At 32.2% G+C, this 25,000-nt stretch overlaps 4 protein-coding genes across 5 annotated transcripts; 2 read left to right on the top strand and 2 right to left on the bottom strand.

Moving 5' to 3' along the window:
• The first annotated feature begins 139 nt into the window (after positions 1–139).
• Arc42 (Activator-recruited cofactor subunit 42) lies at positions 140–2,165 on the top strand. Its single transcript, XM_066727198.1, has 5 exons — positions 140–465; positions 543–642; positions 755–1,422; positions 1,494–1,717; positions 1,788–2,165. The coding sequence occupies exons 1-5, from the start codon at positions 432–434 to the stop codon at positions 1,995–1,997; spliced, it is 1,236 nt and encodes a 411-aa protein (XP_066583295.1). The 5' UTR covers positions 140–431; the 3' UTR covers positions 1,998–2,165.
• Positions 2,166–2,319: 154 nt separating this feature from the next.
• Positions 2,320–6,219, bottom strand: vib (phosphatidylinositol transfer protein vib). Its single transcript, XM_066727201.1, has 6 exons — positions 5,851–6,219; positions 5,328–5,358; positions 4,605–4,868; positions 4,440–4,517; positions 3,985–4,365; positions 2,320–3,909 (listed from the first exon to the last, which is right to left on the bottom strand). The coding sequence occupies exons 1-6, from the start codon at positions 5,865–5,867 to the stop codon at positions 3,865–3,867; spliced, it is 816 nt and encodes a 271-aa protein (XP_066583298.1). The 5' UTR covers positions 5,868–6,219; the 3' UTR covers positions 2,320–3,864.
• Positions 6,220–6,381: 162 nt separating this feature from the next.
• Positions 6,382–17,544, top strand: Ranbp21 (exportin-5-like protein Ranbp21). Its single transcript, XM_066726619.1, has 9 exons — positions 6,382–6,482; positions 7,057–7,748; positions 7,855–8,181; positions 8,253–9,653; positions 9,730–9,990; positions 10,074–10,197; positions 14,176–14,512; positions 14,587–14,956; positions 15,379–17,544. Exons 2-9 carry the CDS (start codon positions 7,062–7,064, stop codon positions 15,538–15,540), a joined length of 3,669 nt encoding a protein of 1,222 aa, XP_066582716.1. The 5' UTR covers positions 6,382–6,482; positions 7,057–7,061; the 3' UTR covers positions 15,541–17,544.
• A 484-nt stretch (positions 17,545–18,028) lies between these two features.
• Positions 18,029–24,830, bottom strand: Ac13E (Adenylyl cyclase 13E). Of its 2 annotated transcripts, none has more exons than XM_066727344.1 (9): positions 24,332–24,830; positions 23,939–24,242; positions 23,419–23,864; positions 22,461–23,345; positions 22,080–22,334; positions 21,480–21,955; positions 21,257–21,412; positions 20,849–21,048; positions 18,029–20,728 (listed from the first exon to the last, which is right to left on the bottom strand). In XM_066727344.1, the coding sequence occupies exons 2-9, from the start codon at positions 24,217–24,219 to the stop codon at positions 19,090–19,092; spliced, it is 4,338 nt and encodes a 1,445-aa protein (XP_066583441.1). In that variant the 5' UTR covers positions 24,220–24,242; positions 24,332–24,830; the 3' UTR covers positions 18,029–19,089. The 2 variants fall into 2 exon arrangements, with proteins under 2 accessions (XP_066583441.1, XP_066583442.1); XM_066727345.1 differs by having other exon boundaries at positions 23,431–23,864.
• Positions 24,831–25,000: the final 170 nt, after the last annotated feature.

Genomic DNA, 25,000 nt, shown 5'->3' with positions numbered 1-25,000 from the left:
TTTGCAACCAGCTATGTGCTGCCACTGCATGAGCAGTGTGCATGCGCAGCCGACACATATGTATATGTTTATATTCATTTAAAAGCCAACAGGTTATAGGTTAAAATTTAGAGTTCGAATGGTTGGAACGTTCGAAGGCTCAAAGTAACAAGTGCTGTTGTACAATTGTTCCCTAATTTAATAATACGAAATACCTCTACTACTTTTTTAATCTTTTTTTTTATGCTTTTCGTTCAGTTTTTATTAAAAACGTATGATGTAATATGATAAAAGTTTCTTAATTATACAAACTTCAGATAAAATCGGAGAGCAAAGTGCTAGCTGCAAAAGCATCATATTAACGTTGTTTACAGCGTTGTGGGAACAAAAGGATCAAAGTATCACTTATTACGGAATATTTTAATTAATTCTGTTACAGAAGTCTTCCAAAAATGATGACTATAATGAATTGTTTAAAACCATCAGGTAGGTTTTTATGAAAATAAATCTATTATAACTGTTATTTTTGTTTTATCACTAATTAATTCTTTTGAATCAAATAGGTCTGCGAAATATTTCTAAAGCTCTTTACACTTTAAATAGAAATATTGCATCTCTGTCAGCACTTCCTGAAACTCATCAAATGTTGCATAAATCATGCAGGTATTTATTTCTTCCAATATGTATCCTTACATTAAAATTATAATTTCATTAATCTTAAATATTCAGATGTTATGATACTTAAGTGCTTATCATGAGACTTTCTTCTTTATAGAGATTTTGCCGAAGGAGAGTTGAAACCAATAGCTGCCAAGATCGATCAAGAACATCTTTATCCAGCAAAACAAATTAAGCAAATGGGTGAGCTTGGTCTACTTAGTATTGTTGTTCCTGAAGAGCTAGGTGGAACAGGTTTAGATTATCTTGCATATGCCATTGCTATGGAAGAGATATCAAGGGGATGTGCCTCTGCTGGAGTAATTATGAGTGTGAATAACAGTCTCTACTTAGGTCCTATAGACAAGTTTGGAACTAAAGAACAAAAAGAGAAATACATAAAACCATTTACGGATGGTACAAAAGTAGGCTGTTTTGCATTGAGTGAGCCAGGTAATGGATCTGATGCTGGTGCTGCTTCTACAATAGCACAAAAAGAAAATGACAGTTATTTGGTGAATGGTACAAAATCATGGATATCTAACGGTTATGAAGCAGAGGCTATTGTCCTTTTTGCTACGACTGACAAGTCAAAGAAACATAAAGGTATTAGTGCTTTCGTTCTTGATAAGCCAATAGAAGGCCTCTCCCTTGGCAAAAAAGAAAGTAAATTAGGAATTCGTGGGAGCAGTACTTGCTCTTTAATATTTGAGAATGTGCAAATCTCGTCTAATAACGTTTTGGGAGAACCAGGCATGGGATTTAAAATTGCTATGATGACTTTAGGTATCTTCCTTAATGTACCTTCTTCCCCTTTCCTCTACATTAGAAAAATTCTACAAATTTTTTTTAATTAGATGCTGGAAGAATTGGTATTGCTGGGCAGGCTTTAGGTATTGCCCAAGCATCTCTTGATTGCGCTATGGAATACGCGGCAACACGGCAAGCTTTTGGTAGCCCCATTATCAAGCTTCAAGCCATACAGCAAAAAATAGCTGATATGGCATTAAGAATCGAAAGCTCTAGGCTGTTAACGTGGAGAGCAGCGGTATTGAAAGATACTGGAAAACCTTTTACAAAAGTAAATAGCTATGTAAAGATTTCTTTTTACTATTCTTACTAGGCGCTGACAAAGTTCATTTGATTTGTAGGAAGCAGCAATGGCCAAGTTATCTGCTTCCGAGACTGCTACCTATTGCGCGCATCAATGTATACAGATCTTAGGAGGTATGGGATACGTGACAGATATGCCAGCGGAACGTTACTACAGGGATGCTCGTATTACGGAAATTTACGAAGGAACTTCGGAGATACAAAGACTTGTCATTGCTGGTAATCTTATAAAAGAATACGAACTGTAGTAAATCAAATGCTGCAGATCATCTTAATTTTACCAAGTACCTTTTTACATTTTTTAAGTAACTGCAATAAGAATGCTGATATAGTAAGTATGTTTATGCATACAGACATACTTACGTATTTTTTATACGAGAAGGAAGATAATAAATTTTATATGCTGTGCCTTTCAATTTTATTAATTTCTCGGCAATGACCTCCCGACATACGCGTGCACATATACATTCATGCATATATATTTACATATATACACATATTCGTTTTTTATTAACCCATTAGCCCTTTGGCAGCGATACAGGGATCTCTGTGATATCTACCCTGCTTCTTAAGAGGAACGACTAACATGTAATACCTATGTTATATTAACCAGTATTAGAATTATAGATAGCATACTGCTTACAGTGATTTTTAACTTTTATTTAAAATTTCTATATGCAGAAAAATATTTTCTTCTCATTTCCGTTCGACGCTATTTTAGTTCAAATATAAATAAACAACCGTAGAACATGAATCTATATATACTTTTTTAAACTTCTCTTTGTGTAAATTCTTTAAGATAAGTTTACTGAACTAGAGTATCTAATTACTTTTAGTTTACAATTCGACTGTTTCCATTGATTTTTGAATAACATCTTTGACAGACAAATTTAAGGATAACTAGCTTAAGAATTATTCTTTAGATTTCAAAGATCAATATTTTTTTGTATAGTATTATCTTTAATTTGTGCAGACAACTATATCAATGTATGTAATGTAGTTGTCATCTTTACTTTTTGGTACAATTGTACCTTCACTAATTATTAACTCCTCCGAATCTACAGAGGTACCATTTAATAATTAAATCAATTCTATGCAGAGATCCATTGGAATGCAAATGAAATATATGCGCCATTTTTTATGTTAAATTTCAATATATGCCTTCGCTTTATATACAATAACGCATCCTTTTGCCGTTCACCCACTGTCGTTTTAAGCAATTTTAGTATTTCTTTTTGTTTACATTTTTATGCATAGTTACATATAATACTTTATATAGATGCATTCGTGCTTTTAACAGAAAACTAACTGATAATTATAATACTCTTAACAACATCGTATCCTAATGGAAAAAAACCATCAGCTTAGGTCATTCACGGTAAGTAATATAAAGATTATAATATTAAGAATCAAAAATAGTCATTAAAAATCTTGCACAAATATTTAAATCCACTGCCTGTGACAATACTGAATGTAAAATAAAATAAACCGCTATACAGTTTTATATTTGTCTAAGAGCATATAGCATATTTCAGTTTAAGTATCATCTCTTTCTAACCATAATCCAATTATTGTTTTCCTGAAAGCGACCGACGAGTGAATAAAATCCTATCTTTGTAAATGCTAAACTGTGGAGTTTTCGTTACTTTAGATTACGATTCAAATTGAGTTCAAAAGTCGCAGCAGTGTATCTACTTTTAATGGCAAACGGCTTCAATTGCTTGTTAACAAGCTCCAGTGACTAATAATTATCGAACTACTATGCCACTAATTAGCTTTAACGCTTTGACTGTCTGAATTCAAACGATCGCTCTGCCATCCTGAATCATTCACTGCGTTTACACTTTAATTTGGCTGAGTTTAGCAGCCACTTTTCTTTAATGGCATTATTATAAAGACTATTCATGTCAATAGGTACACTTATATAGAATGTTTGTAAATAAATTAAAATTGTAAGTTGACACTGAATCTAAACACGTAAATTCTGGTAATTATCCCGATCCTGCAGGATCGCTTATTGCTGCGTAAATTGGGTGTGTAGGTATGCGTATGTATTGGTAATTTAAATTTATAAGGAAATCGATTTAACCTTATAGTATGGAAGCTTTCAAAGCCTCAATCGTCAGCTCGCATTCCTCGTACCTCTCCCTGATGTCTTTGCTGAAAGCACCAATTTTTACAGATAATTTTGATATTGTATTCCTCTTTACAAATAATATTCAATATATGCTTTACCCTATCTAACTCCTCTTTTGTATTGTCTTCTATAGCTCTAATGTCTTCCATGGTGAGACCATGCCAACGATCTATCCAACAGAAAACTTGTCTATGAAAGTTGGTAAAGAGACGTCTTTCAGCCTTTTGTATAAAGCTTTCTACTCTCGTTTGCAGTCCAAACCATTTAAATTCACAAGTAACTAGCTTATAGCATGTCATTACTGGCTGTACATTATTTTTCCATTCCTTGCCTACTAGAGGACCTCGGCCAGTCTTTTGAGATTTAAATTTAGTTGGATCCTCATCTTCTTTATAATCAGCATTGGCCACTGGATCATTGGCAATATCTATGTGTACAACTTCTCTAATCTTCAACTTATCAGGTGGTAGTTCATGCACCTAGTTAAACATGTTTTATGAATTTACCCATATTCTTAAAATTACATTTGCTTTATATTCATTACAAAGCTTACATTATGCTGGTTTCCTACATCTCCAATATGAAATGATTCTATCATAATCATAAAGTTATCCTTCATATAACCTGGATTCTGAAAAACAAAATAAAGAAAACGTACATAATTAATTAATTAACACATGACAAAATTAAATATATTAAATATAAACTATATAATTACAGTAATGACTGTTTTGCAATAAGGATAAGCATTCCATGCCTCTTCATGTATTTCCAAAGAATTCTTAGGAAGGAGAATTCTAATAAATGCAGGCACTTTACTGGCTAGGTGATAAATCTTATAAGTATATTGACCAGAAGAATATTTGCCACCAAGCAAAGGGTAATCCGTAAATGGTTCGTTCTTTAATACCTCTATACCTTCTCCACCACCAGTATTATTTTTACTTGCTTCTGCCACCGAGTACAACTGAGCAACTTGGTACTATTGCAAAAAAACATGTAATTAACACTTGAAATTAATTCATCCTAACCTATTACAGGTCTTTTACTTGTATAATTATCCTCATGCTAAATATATACATCCATCCCTGTACTAGTAAAATTGTTATAAAACATGTTACGGTCCAAATGATAAGCTAAAATGTTTATAATAAAGTAAGCAAAAAGAGCTGATATAAAAGTCATGAATATTCATAATGCATGTATTTCAATTAGATGAGATTTTGATAGAAGATCAAAGAATGACATTATAAATAAGTAGAGGAAAATGAATGGTGATTAAATGATTTGCAATTTCTACTGATTACACAGTGCTGTAAGGGATAATGGAAATCATCTTTTGCTGAATCTTCTTTTTACAAGGTTTCAAAGAAAACGTCAGGATTTCCATATTTATAATATACTATGTATAATAAATATACTGGCATCTTCAAAGACATACCTCTTCCACAGTAAGAGGTAGAGTAACACGGCTGCAACAAAAAGTAAATATGAATTAAGTCAGTATTGGAGCCTGGAGTTGAGTAGATCATGTCTATAAAAATTTGGCCTTGACTTATATCATGCATGATACTGAAGTATGTGAATAAGACTAGATTTAAATTATATTTATGACTGAAATAAATTATAGCATTTATATAAATTTAGATAAGTATTGATCAATATGTTAAAGATAATTTCGTACAAAATAAAATAAATAATAATAAAAGAATTATAGATCTATACTATATTTATTGCATGATTAAGGGAATGAGGGATGAAAAATTTCTCTTTTCACCCCTCCGCCTTAGCGTCAGCCGCGATTAAAGATTAGCAATCATACAGCACACGCGCGCGCGTGTATGCATTGTACATGTATGTGTGGTTTGCTCCTAAATTTTAGGATTCGAGAATCAATGATAACAATATATCGTTCGGTAATGTCTTTCAATACGATTTCTTGATTGTGTAATGATTAAACTTACAATTCTTTGATGAGCATTTTAATCGGCTGAGCACATGGACTATGAGATAATTGAAGCTTGACTAAACGTAGAAGAACAGCCTTGCCGTCAGCGTTGCCAAGTCCGCCATTTGAATTATACTACACAGTACACGGGATATTGCTCACGGCTATACCCAATATACCCAGTCTCAGAGTGTCCCCCAGACTAAATTCTCTTTTTCGCCCACTCTTGTAAAATATAAGATTTTTGCCGTAAGCGCCAGAAGACGAAGCGGAGATAAGTTGGACTAGCTCTCACAGCACGCAGCTTCAATAGACTGTTGAAAGTAAGCCGAAAATTCAGAATACTATGACAATGACATATATGGACAACCGCAATCATCCAGCAATTCGGCTTTTATCCGTGTGTGTGTCGTTGAGTTGAGCTATTATGCGGGGCTTGTGCTCTGTCAACGCTACTTCTCCATTATTGCAAGAGATGACGTTAATGAAAAATAATCTACACCAACAGATGACGTTCGGATGGAAAATATTCTAATCTATTGGAGGGGGATTGTTGGGGGGGTTGACACACACAGTCAGTGACAGTGGCGCCGCGGGAATGCAGCGGGGGCAGCGGAATTCGCCATGGTTACAGTACTGTTGTAATTGGTAAGTAAATAATTTGTATTCGGTTTTTTATTATTTAATATTATTGACTTTATTGTTTTTCATTCATTTTTATTCACAATTAAACGATCAACTTTAAGTCTACTAAAGTTGACCACATTTTGCTGCTTTCAAATTTCAAATTCCAACCAAACTAGTCCTAGCTAGCACCTCCAGCCTCTTACCTCCTCGTGTTCTTCCTCGCCTTTACTTGTCTTTGCTCCGTTTTTTCATTTTTTTGTTATTTCTTTTACTTTCTTCTTTTCTTATTAAAAACCAACAATTTCTAAGTATTATCTAACTTTCTTTACAATCTACTTATGATTTCCACTAATTGATAATTCACATATGTACTACTGTTGCGACTATCGTTTAAAGCGGTAACAATTATACAAATTTGAAATTATTATATTTGTTATTAGTCTTTTATAGTTCATTATTTTGTTTAATGTTTGTTATTAGCTACAATATTTTTCTGTATCATAAATCATTATAATCACATAGATTTTAAAATTATTTATTTTTACTCCAATCTAATTGAAAGAATAAGGAGTAACTTTAATTTATTTTCAAACAGGCAGCATGGAGTTTGAAGCAGGTGATGTGGCTCGTATGTCCGCAGAACTTGCACGTGTAGTGGAGGTGATGATGTCACCAACTGTACCCCATCAACAAAGATTAGAAGTATACAATGCTTGTGAAAGATTTAAAGAAACATCACCACTTTGCGCACAATGTGGCTTATATTTGGCTCAAAAATCTCCTAATAGAAGCCCCATAGTTAGACATTTTGGGTTGCAATTAATGGAACATTGCGTAAAATACCGTTGGACACAAATATCTCAGTCGGAAAAAATATTTATCAAAGAAAATGCAATGAAATTATTACAGGAAGGTACAGAACCTTTATTGCAAGAGGAAAATCACATCAAAGATGCATTGTCTCGTGTAGTTGTAGAAATGATCAAACGAGAATGGCCTCAGCAATGGCCAACACTATTAGCTGAGTTGAGTCAAGCCTGTACAAGAGGAGAGAGCCAAACTGAGCTAGTATTACTAGTTTTCCTTAGGCTTGTAGAAGATGTAGCTGTCCTACAAACATTAGAGTCACATCAGAGAAGAAAGGATATTTATCAAGCGCTCAATACAAATATGAAAGAAATTTTTGCTTTCTTCCTTAGATTAATTGAACAGCACTTTTCTGAATTTCAAAAAAAAAGTGCTATAGGTGAAACAGCTGCTGCTACTGCACATAGTAAGGTGGTTCAAGTAAGTTAAATATTAACAGAAATTATTTCTTAAAAATAAAATAAGAAAATTATAGAACAATGTGGAAATAAAGATAACTTTTATTAGTTATTTTGTTTAATTCCAGGTAGTCTTACTGACATTGACTGGTTTTGTAGAATGGGTCTCTATTAATCATGTAATGGCGGAAGATGGAAGATTGCTGCAAATTTTATGTCTCCTTTTAGGGAATTCTATATTTCAATGTTTAGCAGCTGAATGCCTGTTGCAAATTGTAAATCGTAAAGGAAAAGCCGAAGACCGTAAACAATTAATGATATTATTTTCTGAAGAGGCCTTAAGGTGTATTTATACAGCAGCAACTGTTCCTCCAACAACTAATATAAATGCTGCCACTTTAGGATCCAATGATTTTAATGAGAATCATTATTTATTCTTAAAAAAATTGACACAGGTATTATTAGTTAAATCTCCATAAGGAAATATTTTTTGTGTGTATTTTATCATATTTCTTTGTGTATATAGGTATTAACAGGCATGGCTACACAATTATGTACGCTATGGGGAAAAGATGACTCCGCAGTACGGCCAACGCACTTGAATCTGTTTCTCGATACTGTATTGACGTTTACAATGCATTCAAGTTTAACTCTAGCCCATTTGGCATGTGCCATTTGGATAATGTTATTCAAGCACGAGCAGATTAAAAGTGACGCGTTGCTTCTGACGTACGTTCCAAAATTTATCGAGAATACAGCTCCAAAATTAATCAAAGTAGCATATCCTCACAATAGCCAAGCAAATGCGATGGCTGCATACTGTTTGGCTGATTATGACTCAGAAGAAGAGTTTAATGTCTTTCTCCATCGATTACGGATGGATCTCCTTGAAGCCTTCCGACAAGCAACGATGGTTTCACCTCTTGTTACATTCACATATGTACAGCAATGGCTAACGGCAAAAATAACTAAGGGGATGGCAGAGCTTGGATATAAAAGTAACCAAAATGATCCAGAATATTTGGAGTGGGAAGCACTAGCCCAAGCATTGGATTCTGTTGTATCAAGGATTTTATTGGTTAACGAGAGACCCAGCGTCCAAAATGGTTTGCAATTGCTAGAATTGTGTCTCAGCTATTCTCCGCAAGATTCTTGGCTTTTATCGGCTTTACTCTCTTGCATCAGCGCTCTTTTCGTTTTTCTTTCAATGTCGACTGGTTCGATGACCATGCCAGGTGTAGCAATTTTACCGAGAGTATTAGAAAAAATATTTGCTGCTTTGGTATTTGAAACAGCTGGTGAAACAAAAGAGAACCGATCAAGAGCGACGAAAAATGTTAGGAGACATGCGGCAAGTCTGATGGTTAAAATAGGTCTTAAGTATCCGTTACTACTCCTGCCGGTATTTGAGCAGATTCACACGACGGTTCGAGAATTGGTTAGAGAACCGAGTCAGCTAAGTAGAATGGAGAGCTTAACGTTATACGAGGCACTGTTATTAATATCAAATCACTTTTGCGACTATGAAAGACAAACAAGATTCGTAGCCGAAGTCATTGGAGAGGGCTCGAGTATGTTTATTTCTATTGGATCTGAGTCGTTCAAAGGTCCGCTTGAACTGATAAGACTCATTGGATTAGACAGGACACCATGTGACAATTTATTAGAGGATCCGGCAAGTCAAAATCGATCGGATCTTATGTTTTGCATTTATACTATTTTGAGTGTAGTAAAAAGGTGCTCCATACCGGAAGATCCAGATCGTGCCGCCAGAGGTGGTTTTGTTGCTGCGTTGAGCGAAACTGGTAATCCCGTTTATAGAAATCCAGCTGCACCACATGTAATTCCCTTGTTGCCAACACTATTTGCTCTCCTCAGAACTATGAATGCTCTTTTTACCCCAGTCGCTCTCGCTGCTCTGTCAGAAGTGAGTTCATTTTACATGATTAAAGTTTCTATTAAGAGTTTATGTAAGTGTACTTTATATTGTTTTTTAATTGCAGGGCTATAAAACAGTTCATGGCTTATTAGAATCAGAAAAGGCAAATCTTCTGGGTTTAAATATAGCAATTAATAATGATGCTTTCTCTGAATCTGATTATAAATCAAATGCTCCTTTAGTGAGAATGCAATCATTTTTAACAACAATACACGACAACTGCTACCATATGCTAGGAAGCGGCTGTCACACTCTTGGCCGGGATTTTTATCAATTAATAGGTCTTGCACCAGCACTTTTGAATTCGGTCTTTTCCAATATGGAGGTAAGATACAACAAAGTTTCGTCGAATCTATACAACAAGTTGATGATCGCCTGTGATTACCGTCTCTCACGTTTTTGCTGCAGGCTATACCTGATTATCGATTGCGACCCATTATTCGAGTTTTCTTAAAACCATTTATATATTCCTGCCCACCTGCATTTTATGAGACTGTACTTGTACCAGTGCTGGCTCACGTCTCCACGCACAGTGAGTAACCTTGTCTTTTAAAACATTGCACAGAAATAATGAAATGTAAAAAGTTCAGAGCTTGCGGTTTGTACACGTTTAATTACGTATCCCTGTCTTAAGCCGTGTAAATATTCATATACTAATATTCATGAAATCTCATCCGTTTATTGGAGTATCCGTTAATATTTAGATATATTTGTTTATGTGTACTCCTTAGTCCTTTGACCTCTTTGTTTAATATTTAAAAAATGTCTAATAAATATAAAAATATTCCTAAAAAAAACATGTGCATGAGTGAAAAGGGGACAGGTACAAAAGAAAATATTATTCATAATATTATACACACAAAAACATTATTAATTAATTTTTTTCCCAACAAGAGAGACATCTTGTTTAAGAAAGAATACTCTGCTTATAACACGAATTAAAATTTAAAACAACTTTAAATAAAACCTCCTATCAGGTGTAAAAAAACAATAATCTACCTTTAAAAACATGTACAAATTACAAAACCAAGATAAAAAATTCAAGTAAGCAGTTTTCATTCTAATAATAACATTAAATTTACGTAAGTTTTATAATAATACCGGTGAAAATATACAACCACTTTAATAGTTCTGAATACATCAACTAAAAAAAGAATACCAATATTAACATTGAATTAATTTAATTAAAACTAACTTTAAGCATTTTCGGGAATAATGAATTATTAAGTCATACAAATTTAAAGTACTATACATTGTGTTCAAATAATTATATTTCACAAAACTATTATATATCCCAGCGTTCTCAATTACCTTTTAATTACTAATATTTAGTTTGTTTTAACTATTATTTAACTATAAATCCAAAGTACAGGGGCAGACCGTTTTAAGCTCATTGTTTCTCATTTTTCTTATTTAAAGTAAAGACTGTTTGTATATAGATACGAACTTTTTTGTATAATTAATTTAAATATAGTAAAAAGATATTATATTATCAATTGTCGAACGTACTATAATATATATGTCATGTCGAAAAAGAGCAAGTTAATTTTCAACATCCAAATGAAAAACGCGTTAAGTTACAAAATGAACTTTGCACGTACTTCTCCTGTAATTTTTAAATGATATGTCCAAAAATACTAATCTGAAGCAAAAGGAAACCTAGTTAATTACCAGTTTCATATTTCATGACATTGCATTTAACATATAATAGCAATAGTTTTTATGTATGCCTAATATTATTTAATTTGGGCATAAAGGGTAATAACAAAATATTTACAGTATTAAAAATTGTTTCGGCAAAGCAAGGTAATATCGATGGTTTGACTTTAAAAAATTATTTTAACCCATTAACGTCCAAAATGTCAAAATTTCTTGCACGTTTTCAAAGTGATTTTTTCCTATGTAATTGGCGTTAAAAAAATTCTTGAACCACATATTCTGATGTAAAATTGCATGCTCTTTCAGAATCCGTTGCCAGAATCATGATAAAACTCACAGGAAAAGAGATATGCTCGATTGAAACATAAAAAACACCTAAATTTTCGAAAAAAAAAATTTTTAGGATTTTTTTTCGAAGTGTTACGGTGAAGATATCACCTTGCGACCGTGATCAAAGGTGATCATGGGAGTTGAAGTTTAACAGGGAATTTTTTTGTTGACCTTGAACCATCGCTTCTTTACAAAATGGCGGAAAAAACGAATTTTTTTTTTCAATCTTCATCAACTTTTTTCTCGAAATCTATGGTCTTTAGAAAAAAATTCATAAAAACAAAAATGCCTTAGAATCGCTCGAGGAACATTCTCAAATTTTGTCAGAATTTTTTGAGACAATTTTTGAAAATTCCATTTCACAAGTTTCCCGGAAAATCAAAAATTGTCTCAAAAAATTCTGACAAAATTTGAGAATGTTCCTCGAGCGATTCTAAGGCATTTTTGTTTTTATGAATTTTTTTCTAAAGACCATAGATTTCGAGAAAAAAGTTGATGAAGATTGAAAAAAAAAATTCGTTTTTTCCGCCATTTTGTAAAGAAGCGATGGTTCAAGGTCAACAAAAAAATTCCCTGTTAAACTTCAACTCCCATGATCACCTTTGATCACGGTCGCAAGGTGATATCTTCACCGTAACACTTCGAAAAAAAATCCTAAAAATTTTTTTTTTTTCGAAAATTTAGGTGTTTTTTATGTTTCAATCGAGCATATCTCTTTTCCTGTGAGTTTTATCATGATTCTGGCAACGGATTCTGAAAGAGCATGCAATTTTACATCAGAATATGTGGTTCAAGAATTTTTTTAACGCCAATTACATAGGAAAAAATCACTTTGAAAACGTGCAAGAAATTTTGACATTTTGGACGTTAATGGGTTAAGTTCACTCGAAGGCGATCTATTAAATTTTGAATTAATTTAAGAGCTTTCCAAAGCACTATAGAAATGTAATATTTGAACCAAATAGTTATGAACTATTTGAATTTAAAGTAATAGATATTTGAGCACATAAATACGTCATGTTTGGCCTACCTGTTACATAAAATTCAATTTGTACTCACACCTATACGTACAATTTTAAAGCCATATACATACCTTATAAGTGATAAAGTTAAAATATATTTTTAAAAAGATTCTACTTGGATTAAAGTTCTTAGGTATATACTTTCTAATTCATTTTATAGAATTATATTAGCAATAATAGCCTCAATTTACTAACAAAAATGTTTAAATATTTAAATCTATTTGTTATATTAAAATTATGTGGATTCACTATAAAATTACCCAGCAATTAATTAGTATTTGTTTATATAACAAGAATCAACCAAGGTTAATATTGAATACTTTATTGCTTGTCCACCTACTAAATATTGGTTAGTAATTTTTTAGTCTATTTAGTGAATTTGCGTATTTTTCATTTGGGCGTTAAAAATTGAATCCACTATTGCTGGGTACAAAATTGGTTTTGTATTCGATACACGGTAATTTAACAAATCTTGACCTAGTTTAATGCAGTGGAAAAATTCATATCAATATGAAAAGTATTTTGACGATAAAACTACAATTGTAAAACAGTGATTTGACTGGATCCCTCATCCCGACACTATAGAATACAATCCGATAATGCGTGTCGATGATTACAGTATTATTGTGAAAATCAGTTCGAATTTGTTATAGCGATTTATTGACGTCACGAACTGATTTTTCTAGTAAAATAGAGTTTCGAAAAAAAGTTATATCATAAAAATAGTTATTTAAAAAAATTTCATTTTTTCGAAAATCTGATTATTTCACTAAAAGAATAAGCTTGCAACGTCACTAAAGCTCTGTGAAGAGCTTGAGATATCAATCTTCAAATAATGCTCTGTTATTTACAGGTGTTTTCGATTGTCACTCTGTAGTGTCGCTTTGAGGGATCCTTTAAGACGTTCCAAATAATTGTTAAGAAATTAAATATTAGTAATTGTAAGAACTTTAGGACATGCCTATAATAGTTTTGTGAAATCAATTATTTTAATAGGAACTTATGCTCCGTTATTACTATTGTACCTTAAACTTTTATTATTTAACAATTTTTTTTAAACGAAGATTTTTTGGAATTAGCTTTAATTGAAATATCCCTATGTTTATATTAGTTTTTTTTTTAATTTGCTTTCAGAACTATTAACAGAGGAATCTGTTACAGTCCATTAATTCTAAAAGCTTTTAATATAAAAATATAGTGATTAAATTGAATGATTGATATTAAGAGAATCAATTATTTACATAAGGCAGATATACGGACACACCATTACTCGTGTACTGTAATACGTAACACGAATACACGGAAATACGTATATTAACATTATATACACAATTGCACGAATATTCGTGTAAAAAAATTTACACGGATTGTAACACGGATACGTTAATTACACTCGTACGCGTAAAGTCCTGAATCCGTGGAATGGGAATCTCTTGAAAGGTTGATAGAAATTATTATTCCTACATTTTTTCTTTATTTTTACATTATCTTTTTTTCAGTGTGCCAAAGATTAAGTGCAAAATGGCAATACATGACGCGACTGTACGAATCTGGAAGTCTGGACGAAGAAAACACCGATGCACAAGAAGTTATCGACGATATGTTAAATAGAAATTTAACAAGAGACTTCGTAGACGTTTTGAAGGTAGCTTTAGTAGGAGGAGCAGCTAGTGATGCTTCTCCACCAGACTCTATGGAGCAAGAGAGTGGAGGTATGGCTGTCGATCCACCGTTTTCACGTGGAAATAGTATAGTGGCTGAAGTAGTCAGCGAGCTTGGGGCATTTGTTCTACGTCATCCTTCTACTTGCCATAGTGTGGTTTTATGCGTTTTAGGGTAAGCTCAACAATATTTATGTTATATTGTCCATTCTTGTTTTTGCTTACGCCACATTTGTCCTTGCATTGTAGAGCTTTGTCATGGAACGATTCAAATGCAAGTCTGAAAGCAACCATGTTAACCGGACCTGTTGTACGAGCATTAACCGCCGATGGTAGTTTGACTCCTCCAATGGCATCACATATTATGGTGGCTGTGCTTCAAGGCCTTCAGTTACATGGTCAACATGAGGCCAACCAAGGATCATTGATAACTTTAGGCGCTCAAGTTTACGAATGTCTTAGACCTAAATTTCCTAACATTATTGAAGTAATGCAACAGATTCCTGGTATAAGTCCTGCCGACTTGCAACGATTTGATGAAAAAATGTCGGTGACAAGTACAAAGGGAAATAAAGTTGAGAAAGGAAAGAAGGACTTATTTAAAAAAATAACAAATCAGGTAAGACTTTATAATTATTATTGCTTTGCTTCTTATTTATGGGGTATCTTACTAGAGGACGCACTGATCATGGAGTGTTTTTTTTGGCTCCGATTTTGTTAAATGTTGGATATTCAAGATTTGCTTGAAAATTAACGTTGTTAATTCCTACTAAGCTTATCCCTAACTCTTGTTGACCTACACTTAATTATTACATTTGGAGATTTTAATGAGTTAAGTACTTTCAAAATATTTATCTAATTGTACTTTACTTATACCGCATATTTAATAGATACACCGAAATGCTTAGAATTTTTTCCTCTATAAGAAATTGAAATTGATCCAAATTGAAGCCTAAAAAATATTCCAAACTCCGTACGTTTTCACCTGATATGGCCTTTATGCGATTGATTATAAAAAATTACCATCATGTTTATCTTTAGCTCATTGGCAGAAGTGTCGGGCAATTATTCCGTAAAGAAGTGAAAATCGACAATTTGCCACGAATAGAGGTGTCTGGTAAACCTCAATCCATACGGGTCGATGAAATATCAAAAAATGCGGTCGACACAGGTTTAACAGTTCTTTTTGCGGGACCTACGTAGCAGGAAATCGCAGTGGAAAATTTTCAGGCTTTGTATAGCTGGTCGAATTCTGTGAAGGATTTTAATTTATTATGAGATAGTCACCCTGAGGGATAAGAAATTGTTAAAATTAAAGTGATGCGCTCTTGTAACCATCGATGAGATTCATTAAGCTTCGTGGTTTTACCGAAAGCTTTAAAATTTTCTTAGCACCAGTTCTTTTCTTTGAAGTTGAATATTTTACAAAATTTCATTAATTTGAATACAAATTTATTACATTTGCATGGAATGAGGTGAGTGATCAATTAAAGCATTTATAACAAATATCTAGCTCTACTCTGTTTAACTAGCAAAATTCTGCCTAACTTTACTTATTTAATAAATCTTTATACCGTTTTATAATTAGTAAAGTGTTGTAAATATTGAATGTGGTGGAATATTACATTCAATTTATGAATGTAGTTTAGTTTAAACTGAGACAGACATTCGAAATCATTGAAAAATACAAAAATGATTCATTGTTTTTAGATATTTACATGTTTAAAAAATAATAGATAGATCTTTTCACTTATCAAGAATTAATTTATCTTATTTGAACCTTTTTTTATAATACGTTATTGATTATTAAAATTTCAGCTGTATAGAAGCTAAAATCTTTGGAAATATATTTGCTAAATTTAATTGAAATTGAATATAATAAGAAAGGATTAGATCAATTATTTCCTTTCCATTCAATTTTTTAACAAATTTATATGAAATGCATTTACATATAAAATTATACAAGTCTGAAATTTTAAGCCTAATTTGCAAAATAAATGTATATATCCTATTTTCAGTAAATTCTATGAATTTTATATTTCATTTTCTATCAAATTACATTAAGAATAATCACAGACTTAATTGTTGAGTCGATTGAGCTTTTTATATGATAAACTTTTTTTGGACACAATTCGTGTAAGTTTATGTGCGACAATATTAAACTACTTACATTCCTTTTAGAAAGAAAAGAATGTTTAGCAGCATAATACACAAATAACATTATAGTAAATTTTATTAAAACGGATTGTTACACGTATCGTCATTGATGTTCCGTTCAAGAGCTTACCGATGAATCTAAAACAAGGAAAAGCCAATTTTTTATAAAAGTTTCTTCGCTGTTTTTATACATCACCTTGAACAATGCTAGTTCTGTATATATTAAACTGTAATAAAGAATTTGTAATGACAATATATTGTACCGTTAAATTCCTAAGGATTTAATTTTTCAAAAATATTTACACAAACTAATATTAATTTATCTGCATATAACTTATTTTCCTACTGATTTTAATTAAGTTTAAAATGTACAAACTGCAGCGACATATTAACAACATTTAGTCGGAAGAAACAAAAAAATCTATCATAAAATGACAACGGTACCTAATAGTGCTACAATGCAATATTTTGTTACTTCGTGACACCGTAGAATGTCATTGGCACAAAACGTGCTAAATGACTTTAAGTTCAACAAAGCTATTAGTTTGAATCATTATGGCCAGCTACTCCCTCTTTTGATAAGCCTTTCAAAAATTTATCTATTTGATAAAAATTTAATTTGAATTGGAGTAACATTAAAAAATTTGCAGCCTTTATCAAAGTTTAAGCAACGTGGTTCTTAATCAGAAACCTAAATAAATTGTTATTGGAGCTCGCGATCATCCTACATAAGTTTATTATACTATATTTATTTCGTATCTATGCACTGTTTTTTGCAGTTATAAAAATAATCAACAAATATATTTATAAAATCCATAAGACCAATACATTGGATATTGTTTGACCATATGTATAAGTATAGTACTAAACTAGTACTTTCTACGAAATATTTAAAGGTTGATAAATACAAGAAGAATGAAACTCCAACATTAACGGGAATCCGTATACCGACATTACAGGGCGAAAACTATTTCGCATGCAGCGTCGTCATTTGTTGACGGATTGTAAAGTTATTACAGGTTTTTGGAAATGCCAGAAGCTTATCTACTAAGTTACGTTAGGAAAATTAACAAAAAATGAAAAAAAATTTTTGTTTTAATAAATATATTAACATTATTGAGAAACAACAATTAAATCGCACAATCCCCCAACGTACTTTACTAGATAATGTTCATACGTTTCCAAAAAGTCCACCTAAATGCAAATCTGTCAAGAAATGACGATGCTGCATGCGAAATAAATAATGGAAGAATTTCGTGTTCGGGAAGTCGCCAACACGAAATTCTTCCATTATTTATTTCGCATGCAGCATCGTCATTTCTTGACAGATTTGCATTTAGGTGGACTTTTTGGAAACGTATGAACATTATCTAGTAAAGTACGTTGGGGGATTGTGCGATTTAATTGTTGTTTCTCAATAATGTTAATATATTTATTAAAACAAAAATTTTTTTTCATTTTTTGTTAATTTTCCTAACGTAACTTAGTAGATAAGCTTCTGGCATTTCCAAAAACCTGTAATAACTTTACAATCCGTCAACAAATGACGACGCTGCATGCGAAATAGTTTTCGCCCTGTAATGTCGGTATACGGATTCCCGTTAATGGAGACCATCAATACTCCCTGATTCAAAAGTTTATTGTGTAATTTGACCAAATGAGCATAAAAACTTTTAGTAATTTCTTTATTTGTGTAATATAGTGGATAAAGAAGGAATGAAATTGAGGGAATTTGTACTTGATAATTTCAGATTTAATATGTTCTCGTTCATCATATTCATTCTTTACGATATTTACAAGATATTTAAATAATACCTCCTTAATAAATAGCTTTAATTGGTAGACCTTGAGCAGTTCACGATTAAGGCGAGTACTTTATAATAGATATTATTAAAACTCTGACGTACTTCCTAGCATATCAAAATTAATCGTACATATTATACATACATATACATATATGCATACAAAACATTTTTAAAAACTTTTAATAATAACAATCATTTTGCAAATTTGCTAAACGCTTTTGCCGAGTTTCGTAATTACGAATTTAAATTTTGTACTGTATAATTAAGTATACGGGGTATCTGGTCTAAACATACCAACCCGAAAACCTTAGTAAGGAGTGTGATTCTGAGGTAAAAAATGATGTAATTTTTTTAGTTCTGCCCTTAATTAAAAAATTACAGAGGAAAAATATATATTCTTAAAATCGAGGCATTATATTACTTAATAGACTGTTTTGCTGATATACAAAACAAGCTTTGAATGTTTAATGCTTATTAACTCTTTAATTAAAGACAAAACTTAAAAATTTATGTTTGTTTTTTAAAATTCTCTTCCCTATTTGCAATTTTCAGGTTGTCAAGTTTAAATTGGAAACCCCGCACACACTCATGTACGCGTGTACACAACGATACGTAAATATTCCATAGAAATTGTAAAATAATTAATATGAAAAATTTGACTGATAGAGGTACAGTTCAGTCACTGGATAAATAATCCCATTAAAGAAGGATTATATCGAAACGTCACACTCTCAAAGACTTGACAGAAGAATACTGCATCGGCCGTCAAATGTCCCCGAGTGAAGAGCTATCAACTTTTTTTACCAACCAATAAAAATACATTCATATTGTCTTTCCCTTTGACATAAACTTGGCCTCGTGGCTCAAATTCATATACATCAGATAAAGCAGGCAAACAGCTACTAGCCATTTGAATTCTTCCTGCAACTCCGGTTGAATCCATTCTGGAAGCTATATTTACTGCATCGCCCCATATATCATAATACAATTTGGTGGCCCCAATGACACCAGCTGTTACATCTCCATAATTAAAGCCAATACGTAAGATTAATTTAAAGCCTAACAAGTCCCGATTAAAATCGTATATTACTTTGTGCATTGCCATCGCAAAATCCAACATCTGAAAAAGATGAGTATACTCATGATCACTCTGCTGTCTCACTTGAGGATTTAATCCACTGGCAGCCATGAATGTACTACCAATAGTTTTTATTTTTTCAACATTTGAAAATTCTGCTTTTTCCAAAAGCTCATCAAAATCCCCTATTAATTCATTAAGTACCCGCAAGTATTCTTTCCCACCAAGATAAGACTCATCATACAATTCGTTGAAATTGACGATACTAGCGAATATGATGCCTACGGATTTATGATTCTGAGAATATTTTGCTGTTGTTTTTAATTGATCAGCTACATATTTAGGGATAATGTTATGCAAAAGCCAATCTGCTTGATTTTTCATTGATTGAACGCGAGCTTTATCTCGTGCTGCGACTGCATTTCCATGAAAGCTTAATCTGTAGCTGATTTCAAATTCTCTATTCAAGAACCAGACTAGTAAAAGAAGAAGAATCATGTCCAAGTAGATTTCTGAATTATATAGTCGCTCGTTGTATCTTTTCTCAATCGCAATATCACTTAAAATCGTATTCAAATTTGTACTCGATTCGATGTGATTGGGAGAGGACTCGTTCAAAGTAAAGCGTATACTGGATTTATGTAAATATGAAGGTACAGGTATGATTGTCACATTCCTGCTATCTAAATCATTTTTACTATTGAGATTCCGCTGCTCATAATGATTAATGTGACTGGCAACCAGGCATATAAATAATATGCTTGTCAGTGTGACTAATAGGTTTTTCATCCAGCAATTTAACTGAGTGAAATTGCAAAAGTGTACTAGCCCGACGAATATTAAATAGCTATAATAGTACTCAAAATGATGTAGACTGCGAGAATTGTTGCAGCTAAAATTAAGTAATATCGAAATAATAGGTAATCCAACCAAAACTGCACCACACACGTGCCATGGATACCACCTCGAACAAAATTTAAAGATTTGTTGAGTAAACGTTGCATGCGTAGTATTTGGATTGAGTAACTGCCGAACGCAGAGAGTCACCGCTATTATTTGAATAATAGTTGCAAGTATACAAAAAGTCATATAATAAATTGTTGGTTGACAAAGTAGAAACAATGAAACGGTGATCGCTGAATAAACTAAAGCTGATATTAAAATATCGAAATAAGTGTTAAAGCGAGAGGTGGCCAAAGTTGGCGGATTTCCATTAACACTTTCGCTTGCTTTGTGCGCATTCTCTCGATACTCCTTTTCCATTTCTTTACTTTTAAAAAAAAGAGTCACGCTTGATAGTGGCGGCTTCACGAAATACGACCTTTGTGAAGTAACGTTATCCTGAACACACCTAAATTTGATCAACAATAAACATATCAATCATACAAATGTTTGTTTTAGTGTTACTATTCATGTTTACCATAGCCCTTTTAATATCTAATTTATCGTAACTACACAAATTGAATCTCACCTGATTAATTGCAAATCAGATTGTTTCCTTAATTTATGAAAACATGCACCAAAAGTATCCGAAATTGGTAGAGAATATGGATACTGAGGCGTAAAGGATGATGGCTCGTGCGTAGAGTTCAACGTTGAGCTCGAGGTATAGTAGCCGCTCACCCTGTGCCCCAGCAAATCACCTTGCGTCATACCATTCATTAAAAATAGCTAATAAACATATATATGAGAAAATAAGATTACTTTTATCATAGAACATTAAGGTTCACATTACAATTTAGTGTATCTCTTATATCGTACACTATTTTATTCGTACGATATTCAATACTTTAGTTGAAAATTGCATCAATAATGACACTCAGTAAAATGGTATACAATACATGCATTGCCTCGTATTAATGACGTTTAGTATATTTACCTGTTGTTGTATACTACTTCGTCTACTATTGCTTCTTATACCTGAGTCTTTTCTACTGCAGACCGAAGAAGCATGACTTAGTGGCTCGTGACCAGATAATAAAGGACTAGAAGGTATAGGATTTGGGTCCATTTCAACACCGTTATCAGGCATTACCTAAAAAAAAATTATCTTTAAATTTATTAAATTTACATAATACGATAATAATTGGCATCAACCTTACCCGTTTAAATCCATTCCGATCCTCTCCTGACTCTGTTTCTACCTTTTCAATTTTTTTAGCATTTTCAACGTCATCCACCGTGTCCATTACTATTCTTTTTGCATCCAAGTCTAAAGGAGTCATCTCCTCCGTTGTTCTCTGACGCTGTAAATATTTCCATGGCTTATTTTTAACTTTCTTTTTCCCATAACTTGCGGTTGATGTAGGACTTTTATTTATATCTTCCTCCTGTATATCCATATTACCGTCACTTTCACAATCTAAAATGCTCGGTAGGGAATTAGCTTTTATGCGGAAGTTACTGGCATTTGTAACCATTTGCAAATAGTGATTTCGTGGCCTAGATTGACTGTTGCATGATGATAAACGATGACGAGATTCCATTAAGGGTGAAATACTTTTAGGCGAATTTACAATTGATGTAAATTCTGTAACTGAATCCATTTTTTTGCCTTTAATAAAATAGGACTTTACACCTAGGAACATGCATATATATGTGTAAATATAGCTGGAAAATTTTCTTTAACCAACAATCATATTATAAAGTTGGATTAAATTTATATATTATGTCAATTATTTTACTTTTGTTTACAAATTTACCATTGACAATATCCCCTTCTTCAGTAATGTATTGACCATCAAGAAAACTCAAAGTCCGCTCACTCAAATGTACTCTCCCCGGTTTTCCCGTACTCTCCAATTTATTGGCTAATGTAACATCGTTTGACCAAACATCAAATTTAAATCTTTTAGTGCCAACAATTCCACACAGTACTGTGCCTGTGTGTACTCCTACTCTCATATTTACTCCTTCTTTTCTTTCAATATCAAATTGCTTTATTGCTTCAATCATAGCTGAAAAAAGAAGCAAACAAATTTAAGGAGCACAAAGCATAAAAAGAAGTCAATCACAATAATTGCAATTTACTTTCTTTCTATTTGATTATTATAAGTATTCACAAAATTATTGAACTATCATACCTAGTCCCATTTCGATGCAGCATTTAGCATGGTCAGAGCGTGGCTCAGGACATCCACTTACACAATAATAACAATCTCCTAATGTAGATATTTTTTCACATCCATGAAGCTCACATAAATCATCAAATCGTTCAAAAAGGTCATTGAGTATACCTACTAATTCTTCAGCAGTTTTGTTAGAACTCATTTTTGTAAAACCAACAATATCAGCAAACAAAATACTAACATTTTCCATAGAATGCATATTAAAAGGTCTGAATAATGAACGGATATCTGTATTATTAGATGGTATTGATCCCTTTTTTAATGAATCTTCTCTTTCCCTTTCTCTTTCACTCTCTTCCATCAGCCAATCAGCTACTTTTGGTGGCATTACTGAATGAATCATTTTTTCTTTAAGCTGCTTTTCCATTTCTAGTTGACGTCTTACTAATAAGGATTGGCCAACTTTCATAAATGTTCCACGCATCCTTACAAATGTCATTATTAAAATATGAATTCCTATTAAATGAATGCATATTTGCATTAATATTCTTATAGCAAGTGCTGTTCCAAAATCCACATAGTCCTCATTATCAATTCCAGATATATTATGAAGAGCTATTAATTCTGTAATATTATTTTCAGTAGGAAATAAATTTACATCGCTTGGAGATATCAATTTGCCATATATATTAGAGGTATTATTAAAGCTATCCATTGTTTGCAATACACTAGGATTTAAAATTAAAGACTTCTCAAGTACAGTTTGATTGATTGCCAATTGCTTAGGCAAAAGCTTTAAATGATTTATGGCTGATATTGTGGTATTAATGCCTTCTGTAAAAATATCACTGACATTTCTTACAAGCCGACCTTCAAGATTCATTAACTGAGGATTTGTTTCTGAAAGAAAAATTTATAGTTTGTAAAGATCCATCATTAAAATATAAAATATTATTAAGTTTCATATTTGTACTTGTATATTCACCAAAATATTTTTGACTTCCAGTTTTTGAACCATATAGATAGGCGGTCAAAAATTCAAATATAAATGAATATGCTGTACAAATCCCCACACATATATAAAGTGGCAATGGTAATACAGTATATATTAATAATAAAATTTCTGAACATAGGGCAAAATGACCAACTAATGTTAGTCCATCCATATGAGGGGGTACCATTGCAACAAAGATTAAAGATAAAAGGCAAAGAACCATGGCAACCCCTAGTGATATTGGCAAAACATAATTTTTATAATAGTCTGTATGTGTCAAATAAAAGATACCAAAGACCATAGCTGCCACTATACTAAAAGCCACAGCTATCATTGGCCAAGTAGAGGTATCATTTTCTACTCCAATAATGACAAAATATGATAGCCATAACAGAGATAGCAACAAAATATAAATAAGTGCATATCTGTAATAAATAAAACAGTTTAATTGAAAAAAGAAAAAAAGGAAACATGAATGAAAAAGAAAAGCTATTCTCACCGAAATCTTAATCTAATCTGGGGAAAGGCACTTCTTTTATATTGTTCCTCCAATATTTCTGAATCAAACTTTGGATTCCACCAAGATCTAGGTGCTGCACGTTCAAAAGGAACTGGTAAGCTGATTCCACAGCAACCAAGTCCCTGGCCACTGTGAGCTAAATATGTCTGTATGTAAGGTGCTAAAGATATGTGAATTTCATCTCCAACCTTTTCATTACCATTTGTTGCTCGTGTAAAGCTTACAGAAGATCCACGTTTTCGATTTATTGGAAGAGTCATAATTTTACTTTTTCAGACAGAATCTAGCAATATTTAAAAAAAATAATTTACAATAAATAAATTTTCCATCATGCATCAATCAAATACGCATATATAAAAATATTTCCTTTACCAAGTATATGATATTTGTAATATATGGTTCAACTATCACTGGTATATATATATATATATATATATATATATATAGTTTTGAAAAATTATAGTATTTTCAATTTTATATAAAATAGCGCCTTTGGAAAAATTCGAAAAAAAAAGAAGTAATCTCACGGCTGATCCATTTATCTCTGTTCTCTGTCTTAGTCAGGAGTATGATCGAAGAAAAATTTGTGTATTCATGCTCCCCACTGCCATTCTATTTACTATTGCAACTACTGTCAGACGATGACATTTTTACATACAAACTTTAGTTAAAAATTTGCTAATTAATAAGCTTTGTTTGTAAACGATTCTACCGTTTACAAATTCCTAATCGATAGTATCTTACTGTAGAATTATTGAAATTAAATAAATTTTATAACTATTCAAGTAAATAAGAAGAATTCAAGAATTTTCTCCTCTGCCGCAATAGACATAGCCATCACCGCCATCACCATTCACCAGTTATCAGCCATTTTGATTTTTAATTCAGATGCGTTCCAAAATAAAATATTGCCACTTTTATATATAATTATTTAATTTGCTATAAGTTCTGCTATTAAACAGCATAAGTTATGTCACAGATCTTATAGTAAAAATAACCTTGAAATAACAAGCACTGCAGCAATAACATTACAAAATATTC

Source organism: Prorops nasuta, unplaced genomic scaffold, assembly GCF_024137725.1.
Source record: "Prorops nasuta isolate Cenicafe-Biocafe unplaced genomic scaffold, Cenicafe_Pnas_1.2 PNAS00005, whole genome shotgun sequence".
NCBI lineage: Eukaryota > Metazoa > Arthropoda > Insecta > Hymenoptera > Bethylidae > Prorops > Prorops nasuta.
This window is presented reverse-complemented; position numbering and strand designations above follow the sequence as displayed.